Raw genomic sequence first — 21,481 nt, 5'->3', positions numbered from 1 at the left:
TTCTTTCATGTGTTCCTTTTTTAAAGGTCAATGAATTAACCTTTAAAAAAAAATATTTTTAAAGATAACAAATAGAACCTAACTGACCTAACATTGTGGTATTTGGAAAACATTGACGTCTAAAGTTATTAATCCTATTGAAAAGTGCAAACATTTGCAGTGTGGCGGATTTGCTTTTGTTGCTCATTGTTCAAAGTCAGCTTTCTGGGAGACTTATTACAGGAAGTTTTAAAAAAGTGCACTTTATGTGTAAGTCCATACAGAAAAAGCCACTGACATTTTACAATTCCTTTAAATGTTTTTCATTTACTAAACCATAAAATTAAAATGATTTATTTAACAGAACACACATAAAGGCTTAATCAAGCCTAAAGCACTGAGCATTTGGCCATTTTAGGAAATCTAGGAAACTTTCAGATAATTTTAGCAGATTTACTATTTACAGGTTCTCAGATAAAGCTTGACTATGATTTATTATTATTATATTCACTGTATACACACAGTTATTTCTAAGTTATCCGTTTTTATTATATTTCTGTGCCTAATCTGTGTTGCAACACTGGAATTTCCCCTTTGTGGGACAAATAAAGGTTATCTCATCTTTTACACCAATAAACCTGTGTACCCACTGGTATGCAAATTACTACTTTCAAATAAATGCAAATATCCCAGTACATCTGCTCACACGCCCCAAAACCCCTGAAACAGTAAATGTGATTTTACAGCTATGACGGTGTCATATCTACATTTTAATATTGGCATACATTGCATCAATCTGGTCTTTGAAGTAACTGCGCAGTTCAGCTCTCTTGGCCTTTAATGTTGGGGTGAGGAGACCGTTCTGCACCGAGAACATCTCAGGATAGAGAGTGATGTCTCGCACCTACAACAAGCAGGACACATGATGTTAGAAGACACACAGCACCGGTCTGAACATCCATTATAAACATCCATTATAAACATCCATTACCTGCTCAAAAGACTTGAGTCCAGCCTCTTTCCCTAATCTCAGGATGTCCTCCAGAATGGCACTCTTTACCTCCTGAAAACAAAGAGGGTCCGACTGAGCAGAGCATCAAGCCATTTACACAATTCTCCCACCTTTCAGGCCAGGACCCCAAAAACGAACATGGGCCCCCCGCAGTGAAATGAGAATGATACAGTGGTTAAATGTTAAATACAACACAAAATTTCTCTTAAAAAGTAAATGAAAGAAATGACTAAATCGAGGGTTAGAGTTTTATCGTGGAATCCTCTTGAGACCCAGCTCAGGGCCTCATGTCACCCATCATTTACAAACCCCTGCCATAGATGACGTTATGCCCACCTTGTTGCTGCACAGCTCAGAGTAAGACCCCTCAATGCCATTTTTCTTGATCCATAGAGGCAAATAGTCAGGGTCCGGTACAACTATCCCAACCAGACAAGCCTACAAGAAAGAAAATACATTAGTTGATGTGTGAGTAAATACCCTCAATGTTCAAATGAAAAACTAACCTGCAAACTGTCTCCATGAACAAATATTTGTGCAATTGGGTCACTCCGAATATAAACAGTTTCAATTCTTTCTGGAGCGATATATTCTCCTTGAGCAAGCTTGAAAATGTGTTTCTTCCTATCAATAATCTTCAAAGTACCATTCTGTAAGGAACAAATATAGGTTAAATGCAACTCTCAAGTGTCACGTGTCAAAAGGGGATGTGCTTACAGGAAGCCATTTGCCAATGTCACCCGTGTGCAGCCACCCGTCCTGGTCAAGGGCTTCTGCTGTTTTGTCCGGATCCTTAAGGTAGCCCTTGAATACATTTGGTCCTTTGACACACACCTAGAGCAAAGAAAGATAGAAACATCCACTTTCAGCAGGGATAGAGCTGCTTTACAGTGTCCCAATGCCTCCCTCTCGTGGCTAAACACTACACTGCAAGCTACAGGAACGGAAATGCAGTATTTTTATTTTGTGTTAACTTATGTCCCAGATAATAGTTGAGAATTAACACAGGGGCAGCTAGAGTAAAACCTAGGAAAAAAATATATATTAAGATTTACGGAATACAAGATAACATTTTGCATTGACAATTGTGTAAGAGACCGTAAAATGCAGATTTATCTGAATTCAGGAATACACAGAAATGCCTTTATTAAAAATTATAAAAAGTTAACACGTGATGAATAAATTCACCTCTCCTTCCCCATTGGCTGACAGGTAATTCATTTCTGCAACATCCACCAGTTTAACGATATTGCATGGAAGAGGAGGCCCTACGTGTCCTGAAACAGAAGTCACAACAAATTATTATTTTCTTAATTCATACAGCAAAAAAAAAAAGGTCAAATTGAAAGTGTTTAATCAGGTACGATATAACCTCGTTTAACTAGATTTGTCAGTTCATTTTCACTGTTAAAAGGTTTAATGAAAATGTAAAAGAAAATTATTTATTAGTAAATTCAGCTCCCACATTGACAGAATTGTTTGCATTTATCACTTGCGGCTTAGCTATAAATGGTGACTTGCAAAACTAATTTAAGTATGAAAATAATTATTTATGAGAAAAGAAAAAACTTGAAATGTAATTTGTCGGATGGAGGTTGTGTACCATTTAACAAAGTTTATGATCTGACAGACTACAGTAGAAAGAAAGAACTGATGCATATTCTCCTTGGTAATACTGGCTTCGAGGGGCAACACGTACTAAGAAAACAGTAATGGACCGAGAACAGACCCTTGTGGCCCCCCAGAGAGACAAATGAAGATAACAGGTAGAAGCAACGGTAAACTATTACAGGCCAAAACAACAATCATATGATGTAGTTTTAGTTCTTCAGAATGCACAAGTAATAGCCTTTGTCACGAAGCAGTTGAGCTCAGATGAGTGAAGAGGGCTGCATCAGGGCCACATTAACATTAACATTTGACATTTACCTGCGCTCCAGTCTCCGGGCATCGACATTGTGCATCCAGCGGTGCATTCAGTCTGTCCATAGCCTTCATAAAACTATAAAGAGCAGGATTAGTATGATTGGGAATAAATGGAAATGAATTGTGTCAGATAATAATGTTTGACCTGGCAGCCCAGAGCAGCTCGTAGAAACGTCAGAATGACCGGAGACACAGGCGCCGCTCCAGTGATCATCATCCTCACTCGACCACCAAGACTTGCCTGAAGAAAAGTAACAATTAATCATTAAAAACACAGTATGAATACTAATATAACTGTCTGGGGAAAATGTACCAACCTGTACTTTTTTGAAGATTAATTTGTCCCAGAAGCTGTCTTGTCTGACCACACCGTTGCGCAGTTCCGTTTCCTTCCTTCTAAAAGCGAAATCTAGAAGCCATCGTTTCATTGGTGTGTTTGCTTGACTGAATATCTGTGGAAATGGGGGACTTTAAATTGAACGGTTTTGGCAAAGTTGATTAAACAAAAGGAAATACATATTTTACCTTATCGAACATGCGGTTAAGGAGGCGTGGCACCACGGGGAAGACAGTTGGCTGAAGGGTTTTCAAATCATCCATCAAAAGTCTAATATCTCCTTGAAAGTATCCAATCCGACCGCCGTGGATGAGGACAACAGACTTAAAGAAAAAAGAATAAAACTGATGAGCACATTATTACATTTATTTTTGAGAAATTGTCATAACGCTAATGCCAGAATTTTGGGAGGCTAGTATTGATATTGATAGAAATGTAGATAAACAATATTACTTTATTAGAAAATATGAGAGGAATTTCTGTTTGTGATTATATTTAGGTGTTACAGTATACGATGTCATTTTTTCAAATAAATGTGCCACACAAACATTAGCCAATCCAAGTTTAAAAGAAAGTTCAAAGAAATTGCCAACGGTCAGTTTAAATGGTAGAAAGAGAAAGAAAGTTAATACTTCATAAAGATTAGTAACATGCGCAGCCTACATACCTGTACCACCCTCTCAAACATGTGAGCTAGAGGCAGATACGACACATGAACATCATTGACACTCAGCGTGCAGTGTACCTGCAAAAACACACAAAAACAAATGCAAAATGGCAGTCCCAAAAACACACACACACACACTGTACCTCCACGACCCTCTCAAACATGTGTGCCAATGGGAGATAGGACAGGAGCACTTCATTATGGTTGGCCTTGAGTGTGGCCTGACCGTACGGAGCAGGGGGAGGGAGAGAAGAGCAGGGGGAGTGAGAGAAGAGCAAGGGGAGTGAGAGAAGAGCAGGGGGAGTGAGAGAAGAGCAGGTTAACACTTGTGGAAACAGCTTTAAAGGGAGTTTACAATTATAATAGGGAAATGTTTTACACTTGTGTTTTACAAGCTTGACAATCGTCTCAAAGCGCTACACTGTGGAGTGGCAAGCTACTATTGTAGCCACAGCTGCCCTGGGGTAGACTGACAGAGGTGGAGCTGCTAATCTGTGCCATCGGCCCCTACGACCACCAACCCTGCACTTGTAGTGGCACACCACATTCACATTTTGGAAAGGGTTGGTGAACGAGAGCACGTATGTGCATATGCTCATATATACAACATTTAGTGTTATATACATTAGATACATTTAGTTTAAATGCATCACACATCAAAATAAATACAAATATAAAACACATGCATGTTTTTTTTACCCGTGTCATTTTGATAAACGCTGCAGTGTTGGAAATAACATTTTCATGAGTTAACATTGCGCCTTTTGGGTTTCCTAAAAATAAAAACAAGATATTAGAATAAAATAAAGCCCATCATTATTGTAATAAAACTATAAGTGAATAGTCACCTGTGGTTCCAGATGTAAAGCAGATCAGTGCCAGATCCTCAGATTTGGGAGGCTGTGCACATCAACAATAAGACATCAACACAAATGCTGACATAAGATGTTTTAATAATAAGCTTTAGGGGACTTTCTCACCTGTGGATTCTGATGATTGGCATGCCCTAAGTCCTGAAAAACAACATCCAAAGATGAACAAGTGCTCACATGTGTTGTCGTTCATGGCAAAGATGTAGAGTTAAGTTAAACCCAAAAGTAAATGAACACTCTGCATTTAAACCATCTCTCAATGTCAGGAGCAGCAGGCCACAGCGCTGGGCTCAGAGCACTTGATAAACAAAACCCCAACAGGAGGATTTAACCTATTGTACAAGAGCTCTGCACAGAAAGACCACATGCCGCCTTGGAGTTGAACCCAGGACTTTCTCGGTGTGAGAAGAAAGTAAATGAGTTTGTGTAAAGCGCAGGCAGCAGAAGAAACTAATTTGACCATTCTAGCCCACATTTTCACACATCTTATAAAAAATTGGAGAATAAAATGTATTAAATGAATGGGCACTGTGTATCTCACCTCAAAGTCTTTCAAGCTCATAATGTCGATGCCCGACTCCGTCCCCAGTTTGACCAGATCATCGTCAAACGCTTCAATCAACACGACAGTCTTCACCGTCCCGCCTTTAGTGCTGCCGTGCTCAAGGATCAGCCGGGCTTTGTCGGCTACGTCACAGATCACCGTGGAAATGGTGGCTGAAAGAAGCACCTCGCGTCAGCCTCACGAGCGGCACATACTTCATCGTCACGAGGACAAATACCTTGCTGCAAAATGTAGCCGATGGATTCTTTCCCAAGAGTGTCGTACAGAGGCACGGCTACGAGGGAGTAGGTGTAGCAGGCCAATTCTGCAATGGACCACTGAAAACCCAAACATAGAACATTTCCTAAGTAAGAACACATGTGCCTTTAGAACACGCACATGTGACAAAAGAGTGCCGGGCGGAATTATTCATTTAAATGAGGAAAAACTGGGTATAACACAAGTACAACATAACACAATTCAGTAATTGGGAAAATGTAGCGCACAAGGAGCAGAGTTATAGACTCATTACATAGTTTTATTACTTAAATATTACCTCTGGTCTGTTCTGAGAAAAGATACCAACGTATTTGTCTCCAGTTGCAGAGTGTCCTTTGTGAATAAAAGCAGAGCCGATGCCCTCTGCTTTCTTCGATACCTGGAAAAGTTACATTTGAAAGGAAATGTGAGAATTATACATCGTTTTTATTCCCTATACAATTTTCTCCACATCTTTGATCATTATTTACACTTGAAAATCTATTAAGAATATTCACATACACTGCCCGTATATATAAGTATATTTACTGCTGTTGATCCGGTTGGAATATTATACACAGAATCAAAAAGGTCAGATGCAAATTCGACACAAATGAGACAAACTCCAAAAGAATGGTTTTAAATGTGGCTCGTGCCTTATCTAAAAACACAGTAGTCTTCTTGTTTTGCATTTAAATAGTATCAGCTCTCTACTGTGTGGTTAAAACACAAATGTGCATATCCAGCATACAGTAAATACATTCTATTTTTTTTTAAAAGTGTTCTCTTCATCATTTGGAGCAGTATCGTATATATAAAAGACACATTTATAGAGATATTAGGCTTTTTACTCAATATGTACCTCAGAATAGGACTGCCACTCATAGGGTTGATCAGGTTTTCTTGATCCTAGACATGGTCCATCATCTGTAAAAAATAAACACAAAGTTAAACTCAAGACAACTTACTGCAGAACATAGCAAAGGTTACTCACTTGACACTCGCATTCCTCTGTGAAATACCTCATACATTGTACGGGCATCATCGTAGTAGTGCGTCAGGTACTCATTCTCAGGAACCAGGGTGGACCCTCTGGCACGCTCGTCGCCCTGCAACCACAGACAACAAGAGGCTCACGCTACAGGTCACGATTACTACCATTACTACGATTACATGGTGTGTAGCTGCAGATCAGGTAAATCTGTCCGGACCTAAAGCCCAACAGTCACTCAGAACATTACACGGATACATAACTCACACCCATGTATACAATATCCACTACCTGGTAATGGAGCCTGTCACCACTTGTGCTAAAATGCAGTACAACACATGTATAACGTCTATCAATTACAATTTCAAACCATCCACGTTTCATATACCGTAGTTGAACTGCATTAAAGTCCAATAGGATAAGTCCAATAAAAAGACCCTCACTGTGCAACCGTGATTAAAGGCTGAGCATTTACGCAATAATATGCATTTGATTATTTAATAACGTAAGATCAAAGGCACGTACGTTAAATTACACCAATGGGTCGACTGTTCTTGTTAGAAAGAGCAACTGCTGAGAACCTACAGCTGTTCGTTTTATATTTGATGGCTCTAAATCGTCTCTGAAGGCGAGAGTCCAATTTCTGAGAACAAGGAGTGATTGGGTCATGGGAGATTTTCCTTACGAGCCCGTGTGTTGCTCCTCAAAAATAGTTTGCAACGATGGGTGGTCATTGCTGCCAATCATTTTCATAGCTACCTCACGGTTAAAGCACCAAAGCAGCCACGCCGAGGCTCTTGAGGCTCTGTCAAAGATGATCAGTATTTTAGAACTGACAGCAAACACCGTCAATCTGTCTGAACGATCAGTATAATTAAGCTGTTCTAAAATGTTGCTTTCAGTATATTTACAGAGCTGTGAGTTTAGCTTTGCGACTCCTTTCCCTCTAAATAACATATTTTGCTAAGCTACAATTTGTCACATTCACCCACTTTAAAAAAAAAAAAAAACACTTTAAAAGGTCCCATAACATGCAAAATCGACTTTTCAGAGCTTTTAACCTTCTTACATTGCTATTTGTGCTTCATATATGTACCCAGAGTGTTTTTTTGATTGATTCCCGCAGTGTTTAGCTATAGTACAGACTATCTCCTTTCCTCGAATCTCCAAACTGACGGGCGGTGGGGCAAGACCGCGTCATAAGGGCAAGCACGCGTCACCTTATTATTATCAATTATACACTTAGGATAGACTACGAAACGTGAAAAAAAGCATGTTATGGCACCTTTAAATTGGTTTACGTCATTTATTTCAACGTTCAATTTCTCTATCGCAAGCGCCAACATCCACATTTTTAGATCGAAATATTTGTAGTTATGTTGTTTGGAAATATTCTTTACTCAGTGTTTGTTCGCAGTTTAAAAGATGTTTTTGGTCGCACTTGAGTAAAGATTTTCACTGTTTGCATTACCGTAATTTCCAGAGTATAAGTCGCACCAGCCAAAAAATGCATAATAGCGGTTGCAAGTGTGAAAATAACAAATAATATAAGTCGCTCCGGGGTATGAGTATAAGTATATAAGTATAAATATAAGTAAAAGTCGCAGCCCGGCCAAAACTATGAAAAAAGGTAAAAATACGGTAAAAGCTCATCACACGACATATAAATGAAGCACATACAGGCAGCTCCAACGACTGGAGTGAGAGGTCGCAGGGAGGCATCAGGGCTCTGGGTCGTGTGGCAAACCAGTACGTAGTGATGGCAGCGAAAGCACCTACGCCCATCAAAGCATTAGTAGGAAGAGCTCGCATGTACTGTCGCACGTCATCGAACTCAGGAAGCCGCAGCTGCCTCAGGACTTCCTGAGCCTGCATGTTCCCGAATGACCCTGCAGGGAAAAAGACACATCTGTTATAAAAATTAAAAAAAAATACTATTTAAGAACTAAGGTATTCAGAAAAGCACAGTAGGAGAGACGCAACTGTTTTTACGTATGTGGGGCTGCGACATACACCGCAATCAGATCGAAATCACAATTTGCACATTGAAAAAAAGTTAGAGTAACCCAACGTCCTCTACAAGCAACAGAACAGCCCAGTTTTATTACAAATGAAACCTGCTAATCCAGTAGTTTAAACATGTTGTGAATTGCATGTGATCAGTTTTGCAGCTCATATTTCTATTTTCTCACAAATAAAGCTGGAGGTGTCTGAAATGTGAACCAAATCCCAATGATCTCAATCTAAATCCACTGCTTGTCAGAAAAAAGCCCTTTGACTAATATGGTCCTGGAGGTCACAAAGAAAAATACCAACAAAAGCCCTTTACTGCAGAAAGACACTCCACTGTTGTTGGGCAACACCGTCTGCTTCTTACATCCTACATCAGAGCTTTTCAAAAAATTTTCTTGGGAGATTAAAAAAAAGTATACACGCTCCCCACAGCCTCTGGGACAGCGCACAATTGGCGCGTCGCTGCTGTAAATACGGCGTTTCAAGGAGAAGACACACCAACGTTACTTCACTGTGGATCACTTTTACCACTGCGGGTCCACGGCCGTCACTTACAGACTGCTTCTTCTTCTGTTACTTCTAATGGCGGTTGGCAGCCAACTGAAAAAGGTGCTTTTACCGCCACCTACTGTAGTTGTACGTCTGTCACATGACCGGTGTGACCCATGGGAATGACCATGCAGTGGCAGAGCAGGTTCAAAAGTTAGATTATAAAAAGGGGAATGTAGCGTCCAGTTGAATTGAAAAGGCCAGAAATGATGGTTATGATGGTTTGTATTGCTGTCCATTCTGTGTCATTCAACCAACGTCAGAGCAAGGCAAGAACAAATAAAGAATAATTAACATTTAATCTGTTTAATCACTGTTACTAGATTATTACATTAGCATAACTGTGTTTCATATGTTTGTAAAATAAACATTTTAAATTGTTCAATAACACATTCATATTACAAACGTTACAACTGTAGCTTGATCTTTTGATCTGTTTTTCTATGTTTTCAGTTAAGTACTATGAGAAACAGAGGAGAAACAGAGGAGAAACAGAGGAGAGACAGAGGAGGGACAGAGGAGGGACAGAGGAGGGACAGAGGAGGGACAGAGGAGGGACAGAAGAGAGACAGAGGAGGGACAGAGGAGGGACAGAGGAGGGACAGAGGAGGGACAGAGGAGGGACAGAAGAGAGACAGAGGAGGGACAGAAGAGAGACAGAGGAGGGACAGAGGAGAGACAGAGGAGGGACAGAGGAGAGACAGAGGAGGGACAGAGGAGGGACAGAGGAGGGACAGAGGAGGGACAGAGGAGTGACAGAGGAGTGACAGAGGAGTGACAGAGGAGGGACAGAGGAGGGACAGAGGAGGGACAGGGGAGGGACAGGGGAGTGACAGGAGTGACAGAGGAGAGACAGGAGGGACAGAGGAGGGACAGAGGAGGGACAGGAGGGACAGGAGAGACAGAGGAGGGACAGGAGAGACAGAGGAGGGACAGGAGGGACAGGAGAGACAGAGGAGGGACAGAAGCAGGCTGACCCTCTCTTCCTCTGGCCTCTTGTATTTAGAGATGTTCCACACTTTGGCACTGGGCGTTTTTCTGTTGCTCAAAACACGTCGGTCACACGTTGTTCGCACATTTCTTCATAAGTGTTGCACTCTCCTTGGCACGTCTCTGCACCCATAATCATTTTATTTAATCGTTCATTATCTTCTTGTGCTTCACAGTTGTATAAACGCGTGGTTTTCAGGGCTCAAAAGTAGTAGGATTTAGGTGGAAAAATAACTTGTCTTTTCCTACTCCCACTTATATTCAAATGTACAACACGCAAATAGTGAAGCCGGTCCGGCCCTTTCAGCCACTGTCATTGTGTGAACACGAGAAAGCGGAACTGGGTGGTTCCTTTTACTAAATAGGGACTGGAGGATTACACAGGCCTAGCTCTTGGTACTATTAAGTGTCTTTTATCTGCTGCTCTGAAGCTTAAAAAGAAGACACAGCAGTTGTTTTTCAAATACAAAGTTTCTGCGTAAGCCACTATTTATAGTATTTGAGGTGTGTACGTCTCCTCCTTCCAAACGGCATAAACAAAAGGAAGATTCCTGCGCTGAACAGCTGTGCTAATGGAAACAAGGACAGAGCACCAGAACCTACAGTAAAGACATAGGGACTGAGGAAATAAGGTTTCCTGGAGTGGATGCCATATAAATGAGTCCAGTGGGCCGACCGCATCCCACAGCCGCGGCATAAAGTCTGCACGGCAGCACGCTGAGACAGGAAACACATGCTCAATAATCATAATACAGCTAATACACAGTAACATCTAGGGCTGGGCTATGAAAAACATGTATCAAATGACTTCTTGAAACCAACTGCCGTACATTTCTGAACCTTGTTGGAATGTAGTTTGTAGTTTGTTACATCAAGTACATGAGGATAATTACAACATACCACTGAACGAAGATAGAGAAAAAGGCTTTCAGCGACTTTTTTTTTCAAAAGACTTTTTTAATTACCTGGCCCCAGCCAAAAAATGCATGATAGAGAATAAAAAAACATATATGCACTTTTGATAGGTTTCGTTTTACCTAAGCGTGCAGACCGGCTGGGTCGGCACTAGATCATACACTCCTAACTCACGGAAGTCAGAATCAGTTAGGAGTGTATGATCTAGTGCCTGTGCAGTGGCGACAGGCACACCCGGGGCAGCAGCGGTGAAGATATTTTGCGTGACGGTCGAAAATTGCTCACATCACGTAGTGACAATAAGAAAAATAGTGACACTGGCGCCTGTCACGAGTTTGTTCACCACTTTCAAAGTTCCAACTACGGCTGGAAATGCCCATTAGCAAGTGATCCATTTGGTCAACGAGATTGGTCAACGAGACTCCAAAGTACTTAAGCAATGGTGCTTTGGAAAACTATTTGGGACGAGTAGCTCATCAAACACACGCGCAGGGCAACAGCGCGGATCGCACGCCGCAGAGGCGCCGCTGCTCTATTGTCTGCTAATGGCTCTTGCCCTGTGGTTGGACTAATATAGTCTGCATATCAATAAGGCCACTTCAATGCAAAGGGCTCACTTCTGAGGAAAGAAAGCCGTCTGCAAAACATGGGGCCTAAATTCTTCTTCCTCTGTGTCACTTATAAACAACTCCACAAACTCCAGAGGTAGAGGAAGTGCCAATTCTTCTTCTGCGTCGCTTAGAGCCTAGAGCGCCCTCTTGAAGTTGTCGGTGTGAAAATAACAAATAATATCACATACTGTATAAGCGACTTATAGTCCGGAAAATATGGTGATTTATTTCATATCCTTTAATTCAAAGCACTGGTTAGAGAGACTACCCACAGCATCAGTGCTCTTTGCATGATTTTAGCCCATTTTGTATTTGTAAGTATGTTTTAAGTATTATTCACTCATTCATTTTCTACCGCTTGTTCCAGTTAGGAGTCACAGGTGACTGGAGTCTATCCCAGTGACTTTGGGCCTTAGGTGGGGTTCACAGGGGTTCACAGGGGCCAGCTCGTCGCAGGGTTAACACAGACATAAACAACACACAAACATTCACTCTCACATTCATTCACTGGGGGCAATTTACAGTTGACCTAAGACAAGCACATGTTTTAGCCATTAGGTTTATTTTATTGATAGTTTTATTGGCCGTTTTATTTACATTTCATCAGGGTATCATGTGTTTCTTGTATTTGTATTTGACAGGATACCAACAAAAAGGACAGTTTTTCATTGGTTTACCCTGTACAAATCATACATTTAAAAAAACACACAAAAAAAACCATAACAAAACGCTGTAAGAAATCTTACATTACTGTAATCAATTATTTCATCCTTCATTAAAATAGACAATGGAATAATTGTGTAGATTCAAAATCAACCGTTAAAAACACCTCTTTTCATCTATATAATCTTGTAAAAACAGACTTTGCTTTTATCCAGCATCTCTTTATTCTAAACTGGCAAAGTCCATTTAAAGGAGCCTCTCGATAACGTGTTCCCACCGCTCCCATCAGGACGGAGGTTTAAAGTTCCACCCTGCAGTCATCAGCGCTTTGAACAAGCGACTCCATTTGTATTCATGTTGTCATGTACAACTGGCCAAACTACATGTGCAAATAAAGTAGCCTCGAATAACTTTACCATGTACAAAACCAAACATAAAGAACGATGAACTGGGGCTGTAGAGGTTAATCCGAGCCGTTGTATTGTCGTATTTGCCTCCCTCGCCGTGAACGCCGGCTACACATGCATCGCCCGCATTGACCCCCCACACTGGTCATGCCATGTGTGGCTCATAAACAGCCAGGAAAACAATTGACTCCTCACCTACTTCTATTATTAACGTGGAGCACATGACTGACTGGACGGCGGCCCACTGGGAGAGAGCAGGGACCTCACGGGGGGCACCTTTAACGCATAACGCGACACGCCTGTCGTTTCTGATCAGCCCGGGTCCCTTTCAGGCGACAGGTCCACAGTCCACAACTCATGCCGTTTGGTGCAGATTTCAGAGTATTTTTTAGTGTTCAATGGCAATTATTCCATGTCTGTATTGGTTATACTCAGGGAGCCAATAATAAAAGCAATTTCTATTTGTTTTCAATGCGACAAAACTCAATCTGACGAGAAATGAATGCGGATACATTGCCTAGCCCATATTTATGTCGACTTTTAGGTCAAAAAGAGTGTCAAACTCATCTTGCCATACTGTAGTTGTCAAATATTGTTCCTCATATCACGTGCGTATGTCTTCTTAAGCGTGCAGATACAATGAATTAACTTAAGATAAGAAACTACTAACAAAATGTGTCAAATATATATGTGTACAGACCAACTCAAACCATCATTTAACCTTTCCCCTACTTACTGCAAGTTTGTGTCTCCAAAAGTTCCCAATAAAAGCTCTGTATCAACTCTGCGGTGAGTCACAGCGCGGCACGCTCAGTCACATTTCTCTTTACATTTCGCTCCACATTTCTCTTTACTCACTGTGTTCGAGTGTTCTAGAGGAGAAAAAGTGCCGCTCCGCAAGCGCATGCGATCTGTCCAGGCCTTTTGCCACAGCAGTTGCTATTAGGAGAAACACACGTCGACCTCCAATAGACCTCGGACGTTCTCACCACTAAGAATAGCAGGAACACGCCCCTTTTTCAAATAGAAAACAGTGGCACGATAGCCCAAGGAAATCCAATATTAAGTCAATATTGGAAGTCTTATCAAGGCAAATAGTATGATGCCGTATAAAATGGTCTCTTAACAGCCCGACGGCAAATATTTACTTAGAATGTGAGGTAACTGCAGTACTTTTGTTGCTTAACTTAAAACGAGAAAGGAGTCAAGGAAACAGGTGGTATCCAGTTTTACTGTATTGCTGTTTAGCGTATTATCCGGACTATAAGTTGCAGCGGAGTATAAGTCGCACCAGCCAAATAACGCATAATATAGAAGAAAAAAACATATAAGTCGCACTGGACTATGAAATGTGGTTGCAAGTGTGAAAATAACAAATAACATCACATATAAGTCGCTCCGGAGTATAAGTATAAGTATAAATATGAGTATAAGTCGCACCCCGGCCAAAACTATGACTTATAGTCCGGAAAATACGGTAATTGTTTTACTATTTTGCTGAGACCTGAAGTTCTGGTCATCCTTACAAGAGGTCAAAGGGCAGACAAATGGGGGATCTACTGATTTTGGGGCCCGAAGGCTTTATGAGACAGGAAAAGTGAGCGTGAAATGGGGGATGAAAGAGAAGGTACATGCAGTACAGCGTCTGAGTCCCACGACACCGCGGCCAGTCGCACCCGGGACCCGGCAGCACGTATCGATGCCGTTTCTGTAAATAAACGTCTTTTCAAATACAGAAGCTAGTGTCGACGGGTTCTTCTCCTGCTACACAATCACCTCGACCAACACGTAGAGAAACCACAATGTAAGAAGAATCCTAAGTGTCCTAAAGGTGGAGTTTGGAATCCGAATCCGAAAAGGTTTATTGCCATTGTCAGTTTTACAATGCAAACTGATGCAAAAGAGAAGCTAAATTCGAAAGTGCCTCGGGAAGGAAACTCCTGCAATCAGACTTGTTACATAATATCTTTGAAACGCAAAGTATTACCGTTAAATTCATCTGAAAATTTTAGCTTATTTGTAGAATTCTGGTAGATTGGTTGATTGATGTACCAACAAAAAGGCTAATATAATAATGCTAATATCTAATGTTTCTGCCGCCATATGATATCTTTATTATTTGATGTTATGTGTGTCATTCTACACAACCAAAGCTCAATGAAAAGTGAATGACAAAAAGAAAAAGAAAAGCAAGTTATTTACATTTTTTTTGTGTGCAATGAAATGGCTTGATTGATCTCTGGAAGAATTGTTTGATTACTTTTGAACACTTTGATGACGGATTGTTATTCTGGTCATTGCGGTCCTAAAGCAGGAAGAGAGGACCTGAACGTAAGTCTACAGAAATGCGTGTTATTCGCGGTGTGTCGAGCGCAGGGGGGGGGGGGGACGTGCGCGCTCCGGGCTCACGGAGAGTCAACGTTCTGAAACACTGGTGCGACCCCAGCACCACCTTCGCTGTCCATACACGGCCTGCCGACGTGTCAGGCCAATGGCAGGGCCGGCCTCCGTCACTCCACCACCCGAAGGGGAAAAAGCAGAAGGGGAAAGAGGGCAGCTGCTCATTTGACACGGAACAGAACACAACTGGACACTTGCCCCACAGATACGACCACGACCACGAGGACGTTCTACGCGTGGTTTGTCCCATTTCGAACGCTTGCGAGAGCCTTTGATTTTTGATTTAGTCAGAGAACACCATTTTAACATGAACAGACCCAGTTTAAGATAATCAAAAGGTTCATCCAGTGTGTGTTTATTATGTGTTGGCAGCGCATGAATTATGTTGTATCTAAAATAAATAAAATAAATAAAATAAATAAAATAAATAAAATAAATAAAATAAATAAAATAAATAAAATAAATAAAATAAATGCTTGTATGAATTGGTTTCAGTAACGTGAGGCACATTTGTCCTTTTTTATTCGCACATACAACGGTCAAACGGTAACTGGCGACTTAGCATTAATGGGCAATGTTTACAAAACTGACCGGTAAAACGGGTTTGAGTCACTGAGTAGAACTGGAGAAATAACACCAACAAGTCTTGATACGACGCCTGCGTGTGCACTATGAGTCACATCCTCCAGCAACTGTCCCAAGCCTGGATAAATGGGGGCCAATCAAAATATAAACATCTCATACCTGCGTTGCATCAATGGAATTTCCCCATGTGGGACAATAAAGGATTATCTTATCTTATCTTATCTTATACGAGCTAATTCATAAAGTGTTGATCAAATAGCAATAGAAAAAACTAAACTTTTATAAAAGGATGTCAAGAGTATTAGGTTAATCGATAATTGTGATTATTTAGGTCACAATATAAATAGTAAAGACTAAAAATGATAATAGTGAAGACCTTCTTTGTATATTTTATATAAAATGTATAGAAAAGTGAAAATGTAACTAAATTTTGTATTTTATTTTGTACAATTAAGAATAAATTTGACCATTTTAGAAGCAAAATGTAGTCCTTTCTGCTCACCCTTTCCTCAAAAAAGTAAACCTGCTGTAAAAGTAAAAAAGTGCTTTTTTTCCCCATCTTGCCGTTTATGTCAAATCGATCAATCAGAAAGTTTGAGTTCATAAACCAGAGAAGCAGTGCCAAGAAAACAAGATGGAACAAAAATTTAGGAGTCTATATTTGCTTTGTTTGTGATGTTAATAATCGCGGTTTATTCCCACAACCGTTACACTGAAATGTGAAATTCCCGACACACAATATCAACACTATAACAAAAGCTTCCCGCGCAAAGCATAATTCGCTTGTGAGTCATTCGCTTGGATACTTTCGCATACATTCCTTCCAGACAATCACCGACTTCACCTCACGCAGACCGACGCATCCAGACACGTTACGACCTGTTACGTTACGCCGCAGAGAGCAGGAACCAGCCTTCAATATGTTCAACTACAACCGTGTTAGAGTGCTATTGACTGCCTCGAGAAATGTGCTCAAAGCCGCCGTCGGTCTTCCATGCAGTATTTACATCACACTGACAAGTAACCGAGCATCAACACCGACCGATATCGTGATCAGAGTCATTGCGTACAATCGCCGACGCATTTCGAACACGTCTGGGAGCGCTCGAGAGTACAAGACTGAGGGGGTCTTTCGGCTCCTATGGCACACGGCCGGTCAGTGGTCACATGGTCAATACGGACGCACAGCACAGCGGCAGCGGAACGGTGGGCTCTGAGCGAAATGGAGCAGGGGTCACGCCCGCATTGACGACTATGGACAGACACAACCTCATGCTACATAAAGACCTTCAGATTGTACATGACAGACACAAATCCAAAAAGTAATACAGTGGTGGAAGAAGTACCCAATTTTGTTACCCAAATAAAAGTACTTAAACATGTGCGAATAATCACTCAAGTAAAAGTATCACATCATGTAATATAGACTGAAGTAAAACCGTTGTGCATATAATGTTGCTTTTCGAGGAACTAGTAAAAGCATATTACACAGATAACTATTGTGAATTGTGGTTATCTTGATAAAGAATGTTCCTGACTTTTGAGCCAATAATTAACTCGGTTTCTAGACTTTTTCATGTGGATTTCCGTATGCTCAAAGCCAAGACTTTAGGCAGGATGTGTTCATGTCAGATCATGAATGTGCAGATACATTCTCTCAAATGTAAAGCGGCGCTGGAAGCTTTAAGATCATCCTTCAGTGCCAAGATCAGGAACCAAAACAAATTAACAAATTATATGGTGGGGAAAACAAGAACAAGAAGTACTGTACTAAAGTAGGCCAACATAGATATCTCTACTTAACTTACATATATTGTACCTAACATGCGTGCCTTACAGTATACCGCATTATTTGTTTTTATTTATGGTACAATGTATTACTTTTAAGCCATGTGCCCTTGGGTCCTGTCGTCTTGAATAATCAGAAACAACTCAAATGGACAATTCTTTACACTTTGCAGGATTGGGGCACAGCCTAAAGGGTTTGTGTACCATGCAAGGGACTAATTTGTTAAGCCACATTGCTTAATTACTGCTCACTCACATGACCTTATATTCAGTGCGTGTCATTTTGGGTAAAAGCCCAGCCCTGTGCTCCAGTTCCTACCCCGGGCCATCATGTTAGTCAGTCAAACTTCCTCAAAACTTGTGCTCTCAAGTAACCTTCACAAAGCGGCGATAGGGTGGCGCTCCAATTAAGTCATGGCACACAAAGAGGGCTTTTGTTTAGTGTAAAGAAAGCTGTCCCTCTTTGCACTGGAGGTCAAAACATACCAATCAATGTTAGCAAAAGATTCAGTTATGGTCATCTGGACAGTGTTTTCAGACAAACAAGACATTAGAGTGCATTTACTGTGTACATTTACTGTGTACATTTACTGTGTACATTTACTGTGTACATTTACTGTGTACATGAGCCAAAATCTTATGTTTGGCCGGGAGAGAATCCAAACAAACTACAATTACCTTGGAAACACTCCTACTCCACATTCCACAGGTGTCTGGCATGCATCCTCCAGCCTCACTCCCACAAAAGACAAACCAGCCCCTGCAATAACTCAACTTAAACATCCCGTCCATTCAAGAAACACATTATTCTGAAAGCCATATGTAACTTACAACCACCTGTGGGCTTGGACAAAAGATATGCACAGTGTTCCCCTCTTTATTATCCATCCAAACACATCAACATCTCTTCAGTTAAGCAATCACTCCACATTGAAATAACTGTTGCGCCGTTTATTCTGACTCGAGCCCATCAAAAGTCGGCGGGCCACACTGTAACCGACATCAGAGCTCGTGCATTCTGCGCGTGAACTTACAGACACGTCGAAGACAAAGTTTGCAAACAAAGTACTTACCTCATATTCCCCCCAAACTCGGTACGTGTCTGTGCGAAGGGGCGCGTGCGGCTTCCTGTATCCGTGTATCCGCGTTCACTCCGATGCCTCAATTGAACACGCAAATCTTGACTTTTTTGTTTTTGTTTTTGTTTTTTGTTTTTTAAATCAAATCTACGTGACGGCAAAAACGTAGGCAGGCAAACGTTAAAAAAAAAACGATGCGGATTGTGTTTTTTTTTGGCAATGTCTGTTGATGATGGAAAGTAGACGCGTGAGGGGGACGTGAACGGCGCTGCGCACGACGCGAGCACGCGCCAGAAACTCAACTGTGAAGACATAATGTTACAAACCTGCGCGGGGCGTGGAAAGACGGCCCAAACTCTGTGTATTCTCGATGAAGCGACGCCAGTGGGCTCGGGTTTTTTTTTTTTTTTTTTTTTGAAGAACTAAACGCTCTCAACCTACCACAAATGGCCCCGCGTAACTGTCATGCCCGAGTGTGGAGTGTTACCATTGGTTCGCACAAGGCGGTGATGGTTGAGTCACGACGGAGCCTCAACTAAAAAGGCTATATTCACACTTTTTTTACGTTAGGATCGCCACGTACACTGATGTGGTCCGAGACTGCGCACAGATCCACTCACACAGACAGACTCAGTTTCTTTGGACTGGGGCAGATTGAGCTGGAGAAGAATGTTCCCACTTCAGACACTCACACGGTGAAGGAGATGGACTCAGTGTTTGTCTGTGACCACTGGAGGGAGCACGAGCCTGCTCCATGTTCTACTCCAACTACTACTGCAAATTAATAAGGTCTATAGTTTTAAACAACAAGCAACTTTTTTCTTTTTAAATTAAAAGTAACAGAAGACAAACAAAAAACTTAAAAAAAAAACAACTTATGAACTATTTATGAAAGTTGTCCACATTTCCACACGAGGTTTAATAATCCTCTCATCATAACAGCCGGTCCAATATTAAGATCCCAAATAATGGTGTATGTGGTGGTTTGGTTAAACTTCTGCTGCATGACTTGGATTGGATTATTCCCTGCATCGACCACTAGTTTTGGACCCTCTCCTTCGTCTGTGTGTGGACATAAGACCCTCGATGTAAAAGGTGAGGACCCCTGTGTGAGAGCTGAAAGCAGAGCCAATGCAGTGGTGCAGTTCATGCAGCAGGTGGCGCACGCACACAGGTGACAGTGGATGCTCAGAGGCACTATCAAAGGCTCTTAAACTGACACGGAAGAAGGTCAAGGAAGTGATGTGTCACAATAAGTTTCTACAAAAGCTTCAAATGGAAAAAGAAAACTGCAATGGCCAACATTAGGCTCCCTCTGATGCGATGATGCGTAACTTTGGTCTAGATTAGAACGTAAAACATGATGTGGTGTGCGTAATAACCACGTATTCCTCACACTTTGGTCATGAAATGCCTTCAAATTAAGCCTCATTATGTTCCCAGGATGTGGATGTAACAATGGCCAGTACAATACCATGTTAATAATCATAAAGTGAAAATGTATGTAAAATGATGTAACGTTTTAGATTTAAGTTAAATAAAACATGCTACATCTGACTGAGCATGTGCAGCCACAAAAGTAAGCCCTGTAAAAGAAAAACTGGCAAAAAACAACAAAAATCAATTTAGCATAATTTAATTCACTCACATAATACATTTTAGCAAGTCTGGGATTATTTCAAAAGGAAACCCTAGACGTGTTAAAACTCTGCAGTTAAGTAATAGGATTTTCTGCCCTGGTCCCGGTCGCTCGCGCTTTGCTCTCCATGGTGCAGGGGAAACGCTCCAAGCTCTTCAGATGTCGTGTGAGTCTTTCTTTCCAAACTTTCTTTCTTTTATGTATTCTTTGACGTCGCTCACAGGATCAAATGTTTCAAAACACGGGAAAAGTTTCCAGATTAAAACATTTCGAGTGAAAAAGAATAGCTGCACAGTGTCTTTGCGCATGAGAGCCGCGTGAATGCGTGAGAAGACGCACACAATAAACCTGTTGTTAACCTTGCTGTGAAAATATGTTTGAAGAAAATAGCCAATTGTTGTATGAAATGTATTCAAGTATAAAATAATGCCCTTTGTTTGGGCTAAAAACTTGAGCAATGTGAGGGTACAAAAGTCCCCTGTGGCATTTACTCGCGGCCTTTGTGCAGTGTGCGCTTTGGCGTCTCCACTTGGCGCATTACCCAGGCCCCTTTAAACGCGATTGTTTCTTTCTTTCTAATGACATTTACCGGATCAAAACATGCTGTTAATTCGATCAGAAAGCTTCACCCTTCATAACAATAGCAGTATAATTTCTTCCAAAGTTTGTTAAGTTGACCGAAATTAGGCAAATGAATAGGGGTCTCCAAGCTCTCCATCTTGCAGGTGACGGGAATAATGCGCGCTCACACCAGCTGCATTCTTCTTTATTTCTCCCTTTCTTTCACTGCATTATTAAAATTTAGGCCAATGAAACTATTCATTGGTGTGAATAGACATTTTCTTATAGGATAATAGGATACAAATTGAGCCTCTCAGACTCTCCAGTGGTGGCTCACCCTCGTGTGCCAGAGGCGGCAGGAGACGCTGGCCCTGACGCAGCCGACGCTCGTGTGCCAGGCCTCATCACACACCTGCCGAGGAGGCCGGCGAAGAAAGAATGTAAACAAAAAGCTTGCCATCTCTTGTAAAAATGGACGTGTCAGCAAGTCGTGTGAGAAACGCCGAGAACAAACGGGGGAGCTGCGTCTCCAGCAGATCTCCCCTGAACTTGGCGGAACAGCCTATTAAAGGCTTACTTAATTACTCTAATGACACTGGACAGGCCTTAACACTGCTGGGCCGAGATGCGAGTTAAGATCGCTTGCTGGGATTTGTAAACTGTGGATCGTGTGAGAAACGCGAGATGTAAGAAAG

The 21,481-nt window shown here is 41.4% G+C and overlaps 1 protein-coding gene across 5 annotated transcripts; it reads right to left on the bottom strand.

The window, feature by feature from the left end:
* Nucleotides 1-353: 353 nt before the first annotated feature.
* acsl1a (acyl-CoA synthetase long chain family member 1a) lies at nucleotides 354-18,949 on the bottom strand. Of its 5 annotated transcripts, none has more exons than XM_072462474.1 (22): nucleotides 18,913-18,949; nucleotides 8,267-8,475; nucleotides 6,590-6,704; nucleotides 6,458-6,522; nucleotides 5,894-5,995; nucleotides 5,576-5,675; nucleotides 5,335-5,510; nucleotides 4,902-4,934; nucleotides 4,770-4,821; nucleotides 4,621-4,694; nucleotides 4,065-4,142; nucleotides 3,922-3,999; nucleotides 3,443-3,577; nucleotides 3,235-3,369; nucleotides 3,063-3,158; nucleotides 2,921-2,993; nucleotides 2,180-2,268; nucleotides 1,709-1,825; nucleotides 1,498-1,641; nucleotides 1,328-1,429; nucleotides 971-1,042; nucleotides 354-883 (listed from the first exon to the last, which is right to left on the bottom strand). In XM_072462474.1, exons 2-22 carry the CDS (start codon nucleotides 8,459-8,461, stop codon nucleotides 743-745), a joined length of 2,172 nt encoding a protein of 723 aa, XP_072318575.1. In that variant the 5' UTR covers nucleotides 8,462-8,475; nucleotides 18,913-18,949; the 3' UTR covers nucleotides 354-742. The 5 variants fall into 5 exon arrangements, with proteins under 5 accessions (XP_072318575.1, XP_072318574.1, XP_072318577.1 ...); XM_072462473.1 differs by lacking the exon at nucleotides 18,913-18,949 and adding an exon at nucleotides 13,593-13,680; XM_072462476.1 differs by lacking the exon at nucleotides 18,913-18,949 and adding an exon at nucleotides 13,471-13,492.
* Nucleotides 18,950-21,481: the final 2,532 nt, after the last annotated feature.

The sequence above is a fragment of the Eucyclogobius newberryi genome, unplaced genomic scaffold, assembly GCF_026437365.1.
Source record: "Eucyclogobius newberryi isolate DKJ021-1_F unplaced genomic scaffold, fEucNew1.0.hap1 SCAF_4, whole genome shotgun sequence".
Taxonomy (NCBI): Eukaryota; Metazoa; Chordata; class Actinopteri; order Gobiiformes; family Gobiidae; genus Eucyclogobius; species Eucyclogobius newberryi.
The sequence above is the reverse complement of the archived record's forward strand: the minus strand, read 5'-3'. Positions and strand labels throughout refer to the sequence as shown.

Excerpts from the sequence above, each read along its gene's own strand:
- acsl1a (XM_072462474.1), bottom strand. The coding sequence starts at position 8,461 with ATGCAGGCTCAGGAAGTCCTGAGGCAGCTGCGGCTTCCTGAGTTCGAT. Across the intron at positions 1,430-1,497 it reads TTCATGGAGACAGTTTGCAG|GCTTGTCTGGTTGGGATAGT; the intron begins GTTAGTTTTTCA and ends TCTTTCTTGTAG. Across the intron at positions 1,043-1,327 it reads CTGAGCTGTGCAGCAACAAG|GAGGTAAAGAGTGCCATTCT; the intron begins GTGGGCATAACG and ends CTTTGTTTTCAG.